We start from the raw sequence: 16,219 nt of genomic DNA on the forward strand, positions 1-16,219 counted from the left end.
TCACTTTGGGTTTATGTTTTCTTAACACACGCAGTTTGAGAAAACTGCATGTACAGTATGTATGCAGCATGTCTATTTTTATCCCACACTTGCAGTATTCATGTTAACACTTATGTTTTTTTATCCCACAGAGGGCTCACCGGTTATGTTGCAGTAGACAACGGTGGATTTGAGCGGCCCGCTTCCATCAGGATCGATTGAGAAAAAGCCGGAGGCACTTCCTGTGAGCCGGTGGGCCTCGCAGGAGAGTTCAAAGATGGCTAACCAAAAAAAAACAGAAACAAAAACCACAAGTGTCATCAAAGGAGGAAACCAGTTTATTTCGCTTTGTAGAGAATACATGTTTTGTTGTTTTGCATTTGCATTAATCAGTATTACTAACTTCAAAAGAACGGAAAAAATAAACAAAGTTTAAAACAAAGTTTAAACATATTATTAATCAAGGCCAAAACTTGAAAGCTTTGAAAGAGTTTGTAGCTACTTTCTCAAAAACCAAACAAACAGTCATGTTTTTGTAATTGTTCTTGTCAACCTACAGTTGTGACAGGTTGCTCCCGTGTATCCAGTTCCCGAACAGTCACAGAAAAACGTGTTCCAGGACTGAGAACATTCCCCATCATGCTCGCAGTAGTTAGGAAGACATCTTCAAGAATAAAAATAAGATTTCTGATCAAACTTTGATGGTACTTACATCAGGGTGGAAGATACATTATAGAATTACACAAATGACACACTGCGACATATGGTACAATACCGAACGGTGATGCATCATGGATTAAAGGAAGTGACATCAATCAATAACCACAAGTGACTATTTGGAAATAGATGAGTGAGGCTGAAAGCTCATGAAGGAGGCATCAATTTTGCAACAGATTGAACACGCACTCAAGGATAAGGATGCTACAAGATTGTGAGCCATATATCAACTATTAGTGACTCTTGAAATGATCAAGATCTTAAAGTACATGCAAAATCCTGCATTGTAACTACATATGAGATGCAGTTTAACTAATGTTTTATCGCTCTCTCATCAGCAAGTTAACAATCTATTTTCATACAATGCATTACATATAAAAATCTTTAATGGATCCTAAATGACAAACGACTAATTTCAGAAAGGAAATTAAATTCTGAAAGATGATAATACACAAGCGATTTAATGCAAAGCATCTGCTAAATACCTGCATGTAAAAATGCTAATTAAAACTGACATAATTGAACTCCCTTGTTAAAATATAATTCAACAAAACCATCTGGTTATGTATTTAGCTCTAAAAATACAATCTCTTCTGAAGTGCCTCTTTGTAAACAGTTGAATTTGAACGATTTTAATGGTGTGATAGTTTATGTCACTAGAAGAAAATGTAATAATTGAATCCACTAATCAATTGCTATACAAAATATAGAGGTGTGGAAAAAATAACTTTAAAGATTCTTCCAATCCTTGATTACTACTTTGATTAATTTAGAATAGAGAGGGGGCACAAAAGACTAGGATAATGAGAAGAAGAAGAAAACGCAGCTGTCAGACTCCATTGTGGCAGAAATAACTCATATCCATGTAGCGTGTGATGAGGGAAGGGAGGAGAGAAATGATAACTGTCTCGCCTCATAGGCCACAAGATTGCGGCCGTGTCTGAAACTCAGAAGAGGTCAATTCTAAACCAGCGTGAACGGATCTCAGCACTAACACATGAACAGTGGAGGATGAAACCGGACTGAAGTTGAACCCCAAAATAGGCTGGTATTTTTTATTTTTTTTATATTAAACTGTATCTTTTGGCAGTTCGGGTTGTGAAAATTGCAAGTCACCCTTGAGAACATTTTGACGTATCCTAATGGTAACGCTGAATTTTCAACTCATAATTGAAATTACCTTATTAACATTAAACTCCATCAAATTACTGCGTTAACTATCCGCGGGATTTAACAGTAGCTCAAAACAATGTCATCCTTGAAACACATTGTTTTAGAGGTGTAACATTACAAAGACATAAAACCATTTTGTAAAAAACAACAACAATGAACCGTACACAATAAGTGTGATGAGGGAAAGGAGGAAAGGAATAACAACCGTCTCGCCACACTGGCTGCAAGATTGTGGATGTTTCTGAAACTCAGTAGAGGTCGATCTACACCGGTGTTGGCTGATCTCAGAGCTAACCGGAGAACAAAATGGGATGAAACCTGACTGTTAAACCTTGAAATACATTTAAATACATCTTAATTGTGTCTTTTCTGCAAGGTTAAGCACAAAAGTATAAAGGCCAATCTTTTGAGGGGGGAAAGTGCTTGGTACAGAAAGGTTAAAGGAGCAAAATCTAAAGGGTTACGGATGGTAACTGAAGGATATCAGATAAGTGCTGTGGTGCGACTCTTCATTCAGCCAGAGCGAGTGTGATTAAAGATTACCATTTCTCTCATTCTCATTTTTTATTCTCTGCTTAATTCTGCTAGGCATCTCATGAACAGCAGGGAACGTGGGTAGCATCACAAAGGATATCTACATATATTCCCCAACAAACCAGTTCCTCCCCATAGGTGCTATTCAGAGAAATGGGTTGGGGTTTGTTGGCAGGATCTGAGGTGTCTTGGCCCAGTGGCTGATGTCCAAATCTCTATTGATCTGTCTTGACTATCAAACTGCAGTCAACTGGTGAGGACAGAGACTTCGGGCCTAGCCATAGGTTAGACGGAGTGATAAAGAGACAATGAAAGTAGTGGAAAAAACAAGCGATAGCTAGATACAGAGCGTGAAAGGAATGCAGCTAGAGACAGGGGAAAGTGTCTGAAGCACACTAGTCTAAGTCTATACAAATGATTAAGGATGGTGATCAAAGGCTGTCAGAGAGGAGTACACCTTTCCGAAACTTATTCTAGAGGGCAGCCAAAACCAACAACTGGCCTCGCTTATCTTCATTTACTCTGGCTGATAGGCTTAACTGAAGCGAAAACAGGCACATCTTCTACAGCCTTCGTACTCAACCTGCTTCTTGTGGCCCTTAATGATGTTGCATCTCGAAGGCTCATTTGTCCCTCAAATTATTCTTTATGTTTTTGTCCTTGGCTTGGCTAGACAGTCATAAGTCAATAGCGTCTAGCGTTGCTAGATGACTTGCCCTACTCTGGGTGCTGCTTACAAACCAATCAAAATTAACCACACTATGACAATAATACTTTGGGTCTAACCTTTAAGAATTAGCAACATCCATCACTAGGACGTTAGAGGAAATGGCAAACTATATCATTGAAAAAAGCGTAGCGGGCAATAAGAGTCATAATAACTTGCACACATGACATCAGTTTTATGGTGTGGTCATGTGTGGTAGTGTTGTTGGGCAAATTTTTGGGTATTTTCCCTGAGCATAAAACATTTCCCAACATGACCTCATGTTTAAGTTGGTCAAGTGAATTCCAGTTTAAATTGGTCAGGTGATGACCAGCAGAAAGCTACTTCTACTACTACTACTACTACATTTTTGCCCACTTAATTTTTGACAAAAGGTCTCTAATGCGGCCACAGTCAGCCAGCATTTGCGGAGACTGTAAAAATCAGTGGGAAGTCCCATGATTCCTATATTCACGTGATTTCTCTCACAGAACAACCCTTTATCTGTACCAAGGTCTAAACATAACTTTCACCAAAATGACTCTCAAGGCAAATTTATAAAACGATGAGCTGTTTCAACACTAAAGTAGTAGAAGCATCTTTTCCAGTGACTTTCATTCAAACAGAACTATCTCATCTATGCCCCAGTTAGACCTTTTTGAGTTAATCTTGAAAGCTTGCCCAACAGGAAAAGCTTGGATGATGTGCTCCTACACTGGATGCTTTTGGCTGACTGAGCAGAAATCACCATCAATGCAATATGCACCTATTGTGTATGCTGCTCACCCAACCATCAGAATTAACTACCACACTGACATGCCCCTACTCTGGATGTTCTCCAACCATTTAGAAATACCAATCACCACGACGTGCCCCTACTCCGGATTCTGCTCACATAACCTTCAGAATTTTCTACTGCAGTATATTCAGCATACTGAGGGAACTCCTCCAATGACTTTCATTCAGTCAGAATTACCAATTGTCTGCCTTTCAGGATCCTAAACCAGTCTGAGCTGACCTTCAAGTTTTTTCCAGCGGGAAGTGCTCTAAAGAATTGCCCCCACTCTGGATTCTGTTTACTGACCAGTCAGAAATCACAAGTGTTGTATTACACCTATTTGAAATGTATATACTGCTCACCTACCCATAAGAATTAACTACCACCCTGGATCATCCATGGATCTTCGGAAACCCTTTTGAAATGACCATCTCTAAGATGAATCCCTAACTCTGGATGCTGCTCATTAACCCATCAGAACTGACTTTCATTTTAACATGCCCTTACTTTGGTTCCTGCTTACCAACTCACCAGAACTTTCCATTACTCTTAGGTGCCTATACTTTGGATGCTGGATGGCCATGCCTCTTACACAAAGAGCTGCTTACCAACCAGTTACAGTTAATCTTTACTCTTTCATGCAACTCATCAGAAATAACCCTCTTTCTGACATGCCTCTACTCTGAATGCCGGTCATCAACCCGTCAGAACTAACCATTACCCCAATGTGTCCCTACTCTGGGCGCTTCTCAACAACCTGTCAAAATCTTTTTGGGTATTTCACTTTTACGTGTCAAAAAGCTATCAGCATATAGAACAACTAGGATTAGCTAGCTAGCCTAGGCTAAATTATGAACATGCAGCTCACTTTTCTGTCAAACAGTATAATAATGATTTCATAATTTAAAAGGTCCAAATTTAGTATTAAATCAAGGTCCCAAAGTAGCTAAGATTGTGTACAACTGCTTAACTAAATTAAGCCAAAGGGAAGAAACCTTAAATCTAATGTTTTACAACATATGTTAGAATTCAACAGCTTCTACCATGAAGGCCAAGTTAGTTTCTTGTGAGCAATTAAACTCATCACAACACAATTTTGGCCTGTTTTAGTTCTGAGGTGATGGTTGGTCAAAATACCATTTCAAATTTTGTTTGACAAGGGCACATCAGTCTGAGTGGGTTGTGGATGCATGCCTGGAACTGCCTTTCCCCCCTGGAACATTCACAGCATGTTGGCAGAGCTAAAATCACAATTCATCCCCACATTGGCCCTGCCAACAGTCATTTGCCCAGGTGCCAGGTCTGAGCATTTGCTCGGTGAAGAATGTGACATACTCTACATTGCCAGAAAGACCGGCAGAGACGAGACTGACAGCAGAGAATTTACGATCTTACCTCCTCTCCTTTTCCCTGGCTAGCTTCCACTTTCAGTAATGCTCTTTTCCAAACCCGGCTATCTCTTTTTTCTCCCCCAACTATCTTTCTCTTTGTCCAATGCTTAACCTAACCTGACTTGCTCGATGGCTATCTTTTAGTATTATTTTTTGACTGTGACTGTGTGCTCTTATCCAAAGTTAACTAGCTCATTTTTTCTTTACTTCTTTATTCCACCCATCCACCTATCAGTCTTTCTTTCTTTCTTCTACAATAGTTAATCTATTTTTAGTCCTACTTTTTGATTTGTTTGACCATCTATTCTTTCTATCTACAGTATCTTTCTTTTTTTCTTTCTCTCCATCTGTTTGTCTTTTTCATCCATTTGTACACCCATCAATCCTTCTTTCTTCCATTCCTCCATATTTTTCCTTCCATCAATTGATCCATTTATCTTACCTTGCCTATTTCTTTTATCCCTCCATTTTTCAGTCCAACTGGTTCTTTTCTATATCTGTTGTCTATCTTTTTCTTTCTTTCTTTCTTTACATTACATTACATTATGCAGAACCTGATTTTACCAAGTGAGACATGTTCCTGGGACAACATCGTTGTTGACCCTGGAACAACATTGTGATTAACCAATCAGATTTGAAGAACCAGTTTATAGATTTTGTGAAGTTTATGCTTAAAATCAGTGTTTGGTGCTTTTACATCAGTGTCATTCATCTATCATTTCCTCTGATTTTAGGGATTACTCATGGTTAAGGTTAGGTTTAGGTTTAGGGATATGGTTAAGAATATATTTTTGGAGTAAAATGTTGTTCCAGGGTCAACAAAATATGTTGACCTAGGAACACATCGAACTTAGCAAAATCAGGACGTGCATTACATTACATTCATCTTTATTTCCTTCTATTTAAAAATTTCATTTTTAACAATCCATCAATCAGTTATTTTTCTTCCTTCTATCATTTCATCCTTCCTTCATCAAATTATCCATTGCCACATCCTTTTCTTTCTTCCTTCCTTGTTTCATCCCTCCATCCTTCAGTACATCAGCCTTTCTATCTGTCTCTCTTTCTTCCTCTTTGTCTAAAGCTCTTAGCCAAACCTGAATGGCTTCCCCCACCATGCAAACGCTCTTATCTTCACCTGCCTTGCATTCTCTCTCTCTTTCTCTGTCATTCTGCCTAATTTTTATTCCTCCCTGTTTATCTCCTGCTTGTGTGTGCCATAAAATAGACCATGGAAAACAGGCCAGGATGCTAAAGGACGGGGGATAATGGAGGAACTGTCTCATCTGCTCATTTCCTCTATTCATTTAAATCTATCATTATATTGTTCACAGTGCCAGCAACAGTGTAGACACTTTGGCGTCATTTGCACAATGAGAACACATGCATGAAGAGAAGTGATGCATTGCCCCAAAACATCTTCAAATAGTACTTTTCAAAGCAGTTTTCCTTTTAAACTCTGATCTTGGCTCTCCCAGCTTGCTAATTACTTCTAATTTAATGCACTCTTTTTTTAAACACTAAACAACCTGCTAAAAAGGTTGTGTCTTTGTCTGATGATGCAGTTTTAAACTTTGCCCACGGCTTTTGCACTCACACTGAATACAGTATGTTAAACAAACTTCAGCTGTTAGATTTTTATTCACATAAACATCCCATTAACCACCAGTCCTCTTGGGTGAGGTGTGAAACAAATTTTCACATTTGAAGTTTCAGGCAAAAAAAGATGAATCCCAGATAGCTGCAAAATCACTGGCATGGATTTTAACACTACACGATGTTGTTTTGAAACTGTGCTTGTTTGTGTCGCTCATTATCTTATAATGAGGGAATCACAATTATTTATTTCAAAAGATACTCGTCATTAGCATATCAAACAGAATGACTAATAGATATACCTGTCACGAATGCCACAGATGTCAAACTGGAGCTTGCTGAAGTTTCCCAGCAGGCCTTGCTGCACCAGGTAAAAGTTGATTGGCTGGTTGTTAATGATAACAGAGCGCATGCAGCCTTGATATGCCAGTGTCGGATTCCGACAACCCTGATTGGTTAACACTGATGGGCAACCTGTTAAAATCATACAATCATATAAATGAAAAAGCACTCTTTTGTTGTTAAAAGCAATAATTTAAAACTAAACTTTTCAATGATTATATTTTATCAATATATCCGACAACCACTTTCAAAAGTATTTGAAATATGTAAAATGTAAGACAGAAATTATGTTTCTTTTTTTTTTAAATTATTATTATTACCGTTATTGTGGGGATATTTCCATGCCCCTAAACATGACGCGGCACAAACCAAAACCATTTAAAAAAAAATATTTTGTAAAAGTGTGATTCTCTTTATTGTTATACAGTAAATTAATGTTAATATTTAGGACTCATTTGTCACTGATTTTTTAAATTTGATCTATCTATTTATTTATTTGCTTGAAATTGATCGCTCAGTGTAAAATAGCTTACTGGTCTTAAATCACCGTAGACGTAGCCTTAATTTTTTTGCATACCATTTCACATTTCTTTCTTTTACATTTTGAAATGTGTATATTCTTCAAATTAAGCATCCAGTAATCCATGATAAAGCTTGCATGTTACAGACCTAAAAGAAGGGGATTTTGTAATTACAGCCCACATGATTCTGTTGTGCATATTTTATTGGAATTTGTTTAAATCCACTAGCACCCTACCTCCAATTAGCACACTCCTCTCAAGCTGTGCTATGTCCTTGAGCTGCATGGTGGACGGTGGCTCATCATCCACCGAGAGGGAAACCTGGAAACCTCCCACACTAATGGACACCGTGTGCCACTGGCCGTCACTCAGAGCCTGACCTGGCATAGGAAGACATGGAGCAATGTTACGCCTCAAATGCTGCGCATTAATCAGGGTGAATGATTGACAGATCTGGGGTTTGTGCGCTGGAGCTCAACGAGTTAATCTGCATATGTCAGCCCGGCAGAGAATCCACTATTCCCCTTGAGAGGGATGTGCAGAGATTCAGTTTGCCGTCTGCGATGGCAGCCTGCCAGGCAGCCATATCCAAAATTCAGTCGGCATACAGGTGTGCCTGCCAAAGAGTGTTTTACAACTAAAAATCCTGTTTGAATTCTCGGTAAACGCTTTTAGGGTGAACATGGGTATGTGGGATTGGACTTTGTTCATGTTGTTGTGTGGCAGAGAAGCAAAATGTGAAGACAAGCGCATAACCTTGTATATTTATCCCTTGGAGGGTCTTCCTTTTCACATCTGTTGTTCTTAATTTAAGCTAATTATAATTAGACTAAAGGAGCGTTCATATCAACAGAGGTTTGCAGCAACAAAACAGTTTCTTAAGAGTTGGCATATTTGAGATTAAATAATAATAATAAAAATAAATAAATAAAAACTATTATTTAAAAAATATGAATTAATAAAACCGAATGTTGTATTTTTAATAGCTGTTGTTATAAATCCAATAATAAAATATTATTGTAAATAACAAAATATTATTATTATTATTAAGAATAAGAAGAACGTACAAATATATATAAATATATAAATATATTTCCCTCCAGTAAGTCACTTTCAAAGTTACATTGATACTGATGTATGGGTTTCCTTTAGGAGTCCCAATCATCTCTGTGCAGTAAAAAACAGGCCAATAAATATTGATAAGTGGAATTTGCATGCCCAGCCACTCCCCTGCACACACAGGTATATAAGAGGGTGACATGTATCCGTTCATTCAGTTTTTTGCTTCAGAGCCAAACGGTTGCTGCAATATGTGCTTCTCATTTTCTACAATCACATGTGGGAAATTCTCTTCACTTGACATTTCTGTTTATGGCACATTCAGCTGTGTTTTGCCAGTAATAGCATGGTTAAGTGCTGTGATACCCCTGAGCAATTTCTCTTAAAGAGCTACACAGACGAGAGCATCTTTTTAAAGATGTCTCTTCGTCTGTGCTTTTCTGGATGTGGTTGTTTCCTGACACACTCTGAAGGCTACGGCCATGTCTCACGTGTCTAGGCCATAAGCATTCTGAGACTTAGTTTGTGGATGGTTCATGTCTTCGTTGTGAACACATGTCCATGGCGACTTTGAGATCATGACTCTGCCTCCTCGTGAGGATTGAAGTCCCCTCAGCTGCTCCCCGGTCTGGGACTTCTTGGAAGTAGATGTCCTCGCTGGTTAGCACTCAGGGAGATCTAAAAGGTTACAGTGGGAGCTCTTCCACCGGGCCAGTCCATACGGACTTCCCACTCCTTCACGACATTACGTGCCATTGAGCTTCTGAAGAAGATTGCTGGGCCATCTCGCAGCTGTCCGACAGTTTCGTTGGGGATTCCAGACGAAGAATATACATCGATCATTGCATTGGAAGGATCAGGCGCTTCAGAGGATGAGGACTCTTCTGAGCTTTCTCTTTCATGGAGGACTGCAAAGTCAGAGTTTGACTCTGAACTGTCTGCTATACTTTCCTGGACATTCGAGAACATTGGGCTTAAAAGGAAGCCTTCACCCAACCCAGTGCATTCTTAGCTGGATGACTGGTTCCAAGGCATGGGACGTGACTCGCCGCCGTAACCCACCTCAGTGGTATTTTTCCTGGAAGTGCATGAGGTGGTCATGAAGTCACAAAGTAACCTTTCTCTGGCCAAAGCTGCTTTGCTGCCTCCCCCTTCCTCACTACCAGCGATGGTGGGCCCGTCTTTAAAATTCTGACACATATTATTTTATGAGTGTATGCACACCGTTCTCTGTACGAATTGTTCTAGATGTGGCACAATGCTGCTCTTCTCATTCGGTGTGCGACCGCCTTAACAGTGACGCTGGTCAGGCAGCCTCAGTCTTGCAAGCGATGGCCATCCTGCAAGTCGATCAGGCCAAAGCACTAAAGCAGTTGCACGGTGGTAGTTCTGAGCCGGGGTTAATGCAGGAACTGCACAAGGTGACCAACTTCGCTCTATGAATGACTGTCAAGGCGCAGTCCCTCGGCCAGACAATGGCCACCTTAGTGGTCACATATATCTGGATCAGCCTTGCTGAGATGAGGGACGCCGACAAGGCTCGCATTCTTGATGCCCCCATACCACAGGCTGGCCTCTTCGGAGACACTGTCAAGGTATTTGACCAGCAGTTCTCGCCAATCCAGAAGCAGACTGAGGCCATCAATCACATCTTGCCCTGGCGTGATACTACTGCCACGGACTGGCCTCCAGTCTGCTCGTTGTTGAGGGCATCCCCCTGTGGCATCTATATCTGCACCAGTGCTGGCTGTCATGACCACTCAGCTGCAATGTTGAGCCCCCTGACAGAACACTGCTGTGTCCTGATCGCGCACTGCATGTTTGCGTGGACTGCACTGTGATCTTTAGAAGTTCTGGCCAGCTCTTTGTCTGCTTCAGAGGGCAGCAGAAGGCAAAGCCTGTCTCCATACATAGGTTGTCCCACTGGCTAGTAGATGCCATCACCTTGGCATACTAAACACAAGGTAAGTTGTGCCCCTAGGAGTAGGGCTCACTCAGTTCGGAGTGTGGCCTCCTCCTGGGCACTGCCACATGGCACCTCTCTAGCAGACATCTGTAGGGCCACAGGCTGGGTAACAGCTTAGACCTTCACAAAGTTTTACAGACTCTGGGTTGAGAGTGTTCCTCATCTGACGAACCCTGGATTGTGCATCTTCCTAGCACACTCCAGCTGTCAGGTTCGGCGAAGGGTCCTGAGACCAGGATCAGAACTTGCATTGTATGGCCGTTTGGACTGCCACTGTACTGATCTTAGTGCCCCACAGGTAGTGATTCCCTTCTGTCGATCCCATGTGTGTATTCTTTCACAGTATCGTTTCCCTGTTGGTAAACCCGCAACATAACCCAATGTGGTCTTGGACTAAGGCAGGCTTCCCTAGTGTAAATAAACTGGTCACTGCTTTACTATTCTCAAATAAGAAAGACCACAAAGCACTCTTTTCATGTGTACAACAATGAACTCAAGGTTAAGGAACAACAGCTGCGACCCTCCTTACTGTGATCACTGCTCTTTCTGTCCCTATATGGTATAAAAGACTTCTGGCTAGAAACGAGGTGCTGGATAGGTTACGACGTGGGGTGCAAGTTGTTACTTGTCACGCTTGAGCCTGCCAGCATCTACATCACCAAAACCCATGACATTAGTTCAGTGGTTGTGGCGCTTTCCATAGGTAACCCATTCGTCAGTATCGACATAACGCTGAAAGTGACTGACTGAAGGGGAACGTCTCGGATACTTATGTAATCCTCGTTCCTTGAAGGAGGGAACGTAAATGTTACACTCCCTTGGGCTACATCAGTGAATGCCTTGTTCCTCAGCACAAACATGGTGGATGCAAGCTTTCCTATTATATACCTGTGTGAATGGGGTAGTGGCTGGGCATGCAAATTCTACATGCCAACGCTGATTGCCCTTTTTTTCTGCTACTCAGAGGTGATTGGGGCTCCCAAGGGAAACCCCATATGTCAGTATCAACGTAACATCTCAGTTCCCTCCTTCTTGGAACGAGGATTATATAAGTAACTGAGACATTTTTAAATATTTTTTATAGCTGTTGTTGAAATTATAATTTTAACAACAAAATAACAAATAATGATAATAAACAGATAGTGTTATCAGCTATAGTTAGAATAATAATAATAATAATAATAATAATAATAATAATCCATCCATCCATCATCTTCCGCTTATCCGGGGCCGGGTCGCGGGGGCAACAGTCTAAGCAGAGATGCCCAGACTTCCCTCTCCCTAGCCACTTCCTCCAGCTCTTCCGGGGGGACCCCGAGGCATTCCCAGGCCAGCCGGGAGACATAGTCCCTCCAGCGTGTCCTAGGTCTTCCCCGGGGCCTCCTCCCGGTGAGACGTGCCTGGAACACCTCCCTGGGAAGGCGTCCAGGAGGCATCCGAAATAGATGCCCGAGCCACCTCAGCTGGCTCCTCTCGATGTGGAGGAGCAACGGCTCTACTCTGAGCTCCTCCCGAGTGACCGAGCTTCTCACCCTATCTCTAAGGGAGCGCCCAGCCACCCGACGGAGAAAGCTCATTTCGGCCGCCTGTATCCAGGATCTTGTCCTTTCGGTCATGACCCACAGCTCATGACCATAGGTGAGAGTAGGAACGTAGATTGACCGGTAAATCGAGAGCTTTGCCTTACAGCTCAGCTCCTTCTTCACCACGACAGACCGGTACAGCGACCGCATTACTGCAGAAGCTGCACCGATCCGTCTGTCAATCTCACGTTCCATCCTTCCCTCACTCGTGAACAAGACTCCAAGATACCTGAACTCCTCCACTTGAGGCAGGAACTCTCCACCAACCTGAAGTGGGCAATCCACCCTTTTCCGACTGAGAACCATGGCCTCGGACTTGGAGGTGCTGATTCTCATCCCAGCCGATTCACACTCGGCTGCAAACCGTCCCAATGCACACTGAAGGTCCTGGTCTGAGGATGCCAACACGACAACATCATCCGCAAAAAGCAGCGACGAAATCGTATGGTCCCCAAACCGGACACTCTCCGGCCCTTGGCTGCGCCTAGAAATTCTGTCCATAAAAATTATGAACAGAACCGGTGACAAAGGGCAGCCCTGCCGGAGTCCAACATGCACCGGGAACAGGTCTGACTTACTGCCGGCAATGCGAACCAAGCTCTTGCTCCGGTCGTACAGGGACCGAACAGCCCTAAGTAGGGAGCCGCCGACCCCATACTCCCGGAGCACCCTCCACAGGATGTCGCGAGGAACACGGTCGAATGCCTTCTCCAAGTCCACAAAACACATGTGGACTGGTTGGGCAAACTCCCATGAACCCTCCAGCACCCTGGAAAGGGTATAGAGCTGGTCCAGTGTTCCACGACCGGGACGAAAACCACACTGTTCCTCCTGGATCCGAGGTTCCACTATCGGCCGAATTCTCCTCTCCAGTACCCTGGCATAGACTTTTCCAGGGAGGCTGAGAAGTGTGATCCCCCTATAGTTGGAACACACTCCCCGGTCCCCCTTCTTGAAAAGAGGGACAACCACCCCGGTCTGCCAGTCCAGAGGTACTGTCCCCAACCGCCATGCGATGTTGCAGAGGCGTGCCAGCCAAGACAGCCCCACAACATCCAGAGACTTGAGGTACTCGGGGCGGATCTCGTCCACCCCCGGTGCCTTGCCACCGAGGAGCTTTTTAACTACCTCGATGACTTCAGCCCGGGTGATGGACGAGTGCTCCTCCGAGTCCCCAGCCACTGCTTCCTCAACGGAACACAAGTCGGTGGGATTGAGAAGATCCTCGAAGTATTCCTTCCACCGCCCGACGATATCCCCAGTTGAGGTCAACAGGTGCCCATCTCTACTGTAAACAGTGTTGGTAGGGCACTGCTTCCCCCTCCTGAGGCGTCGAACAGTTTGCCAGAATCTCTTCGAGGCCAACCGATAGTCCTTCTCCATGGCCTCACCGAACTCCTCCCAGGCCCGAGTTTTTGCCTCCACGACTACCCGGGCTGCAGTCCGCTTGGCCTGCCGGTACCTGTCAGCTGCCTCCGGAGTCCCACAAGCCATCCAGGCCCGATAGGACTCCTTCTTCAGCTTGACAGCATCCCTTACTTCCGGTGTCCACCACCGGGTTCGGGGATTGCCGCCTCGACAGGCACCGGAGACCTTACGGCCACAGCTCCGAGCAGCCGCAGCGACAATGGAGGTGGAGAACATGGTCCACTCGGACTCAATATCAGTTGACAGCTCAGTTGACAGCTGACAGCTCCGCCCCTCTCTTCACCCGAGTGTCCAAGACATATGGCCGAAGGTCTGATGACACGACCACAAAGTCGATCATCGACCTCCGGCCAAGGGTGTCCTGGTGCCACGTGCACTGGTGGACACCCTTATGCTTGAACATGGTGTTCGTTATGGACAAACCGTGGTTAGCACAGAAATCCAATAACAGAACACCGCTCGGATTCAGGTCAGGGGGGCCGTTCCTCCCAATCACGCCCCTCCAGGTGTCACTGTCACTGCCCACGTGAGCGTTGAAGTCCCCCAGTAGAACGACGGAGTCTCCAGTCGGAGCACTTTCCAGCACCCCTCCCAGAGACTCCAAGAAGGCCGGGTAGTCCGCACTGCCGTTCGGCCCGTAGGCACAAACGACAGTGAGAGACCTATCCCCGAATCGAAGGCGCAGGGAAGCGACCCTCTCGTTCACCGGGGTAAACTCCAACACATGGCGGCTGAGCTGGGGGGCTATTAGCAAACCCACTCCAGCCCTCCGCCTCTCACCATGGGCAACTCCAGAGTGGTAGAGAGTCCAGCCTCTCTCAAGAAGTGTGGTTCCAGAGCCCAAGCTGTGCGTTGAGGTGAGCCCGACTATCTCTAGTCGGTACCTCTCGACCTCCCGCACAAGCTCAGGCTCCTTCCCCGCCAATGAGGTGACATTCCACGTCCCTAAAGCCAGATTCCATGTCCAGAGATCGGGTCGTCGGGGGTCTCGCCTTGGACTGTCGCCCGATCCTCTATGCACCGGCCCCTTACGCTCCCTCCTGCAGGTGGTGAGCCCACAGGAGGGCGGCCCCACGTCACTCCTTCGGGCTAAGCCCGGCCGGACCCCATGGGGGAAGGCCCGGCCACCAGGCGCTCGCATACGAGCCCCAACCCCGGGCCTGGCTCCAGGGTGGGGCCCCGGCTGCGCCATGCCGGGCGACGTCACGGTCCTTGATTTTAATTTTGCCATAAGGGGTTTTATGAACTGTTCTTAGTCTGGCCCGTCACCAAGGACCTGTTTGCCTTGGGAGACCCTACCAGGAGCATATAGCCCCAGACAACATAGCTCCCAGGATCATTCGGGTACTCAAACCTCTCCACCACGATAAGGGGACAGTTCAAGGAGAGGTAATAATAATAATAATAATTAATAATATTAATAATACAATTTTGTTATCAACAATAATTTATAATAATAATAATAATTATAATAATAATAATTATTATTATTATTATTATTATAAATTATTGTTGATAACAAAATTGTATTATTAATATTATTAAGAATAAGAATATATAAATACATTAATAAAATATATATTTTAAAGAATGTTTATAATAGCAGCTGTTGCAATTATAATAATAAAACAAATTCTAGATGTTGACAGTTAATAGCTGTTGTCAGAATTATAACAAAATAAATATAGTATTTATAATAAACAAATGTGATTATATGATGTTATTAGCTATTGTTATTACTGTTATCAATATTATTCAAATTACATTATTTTATTTTTTGAAACATTGGATAAAGATTTTGGCTGACAGCTATTATTATTATTATTATTATTATTATTATTATTATTGTTTTTGTTATTTTTGTTTTTGAAATATTATGATACAAATTGCATTATTTTGTGTTAAGGTTGTATGTTCAAACCCCAAAAGGTGAGCTCCAGAAAGACACACATGTAGACAAGTAGACGTCTCACCGATGACTATATCAGAGCTTTGCAATGCTGATCTGTGGTGTGTGAGCCTAAGCTGCCCATGAACGAGAAGCAAAAGCAGTCTCTCTGACTCCCTCCTCAGCCAGACCGAAAGTAGCGTCCCTTCCCGGTTCCATGTCCGGAACTGGAACGTCACCGACAGCGTTTCCGTGACAGCGTCCAATGGAAGTGACAGGAAACTGCTGCTGGAGCTCAAGAAGGTGGCGGATACCAGTTGAGGCTCTGAGCAGGTAAAAGTCACATTCCCCTGAAATGACAGGTTATGATAGGGTTAAAATAAACTACAAAAAAATATCATTTTGGTGTAGTAAATATTTCAGTGTTTGCAAAATAACAAACAACTTCCGCTGAATCTAAACACAAATCCATGCAGAAATATGTTCTTTTCCTTCTTTGACCGGTTTTGCCTGGAGGCGGGCAGACTGAGTGACGGGAATAAACTGTAAGTCAAATGT

The 16,219-nt window shown here is 43.4% G+C and overlaps 1 protein-coding gene across 1 annotated transcript in view; it reads right to left on the reverse strand.

The window, feature by feature from the left end:
- Positions 1 to 16,219, reverse strand: part of cntnap5b (contactin associated protein family member 5b) — an 85,290-nt gene that overhangs the window by 20,935 nt on the left and 48,136 nt on the right. The window contains exons 8-12 of the mRNA XM_026235738.1: positions 15,747 to 16,011; positions 7,974 to 8,117; positions 7,177 to 7,348; positions 537 to 643; positions 141 to 260 (exon numbers count right to left, since the gene is read on the reverse strand). Coding sequence (XP_026091523.1) covers positions 141 to 260; positions 537 to 643; positions 7,177 to 7,348; positions 7,974 to 8,117; positions 15,747 to 16,011 — 808 coding nt within the window. The remainder of the gene's footprint in view (positions 1 to 140; positions 261 to 536; positions 644 to 7,176; positions 7,349 to 7,973; positions 8,118 to 15,746; positions 16,012 to 16,219) is intronic.

This window comes from Carassius auratus, chromosome 47, assembly GCF_003368295.1.
Source record: "Carassius auratus strain Wakin chromosome 47, ASM336829v1, whole genome shotgun sequence".
NCBI lineage: Eukaryota > Metazoa > Chordata > Actinopteri > Cypriniformes > Cyprinidae > Carassius > Carassius auratus.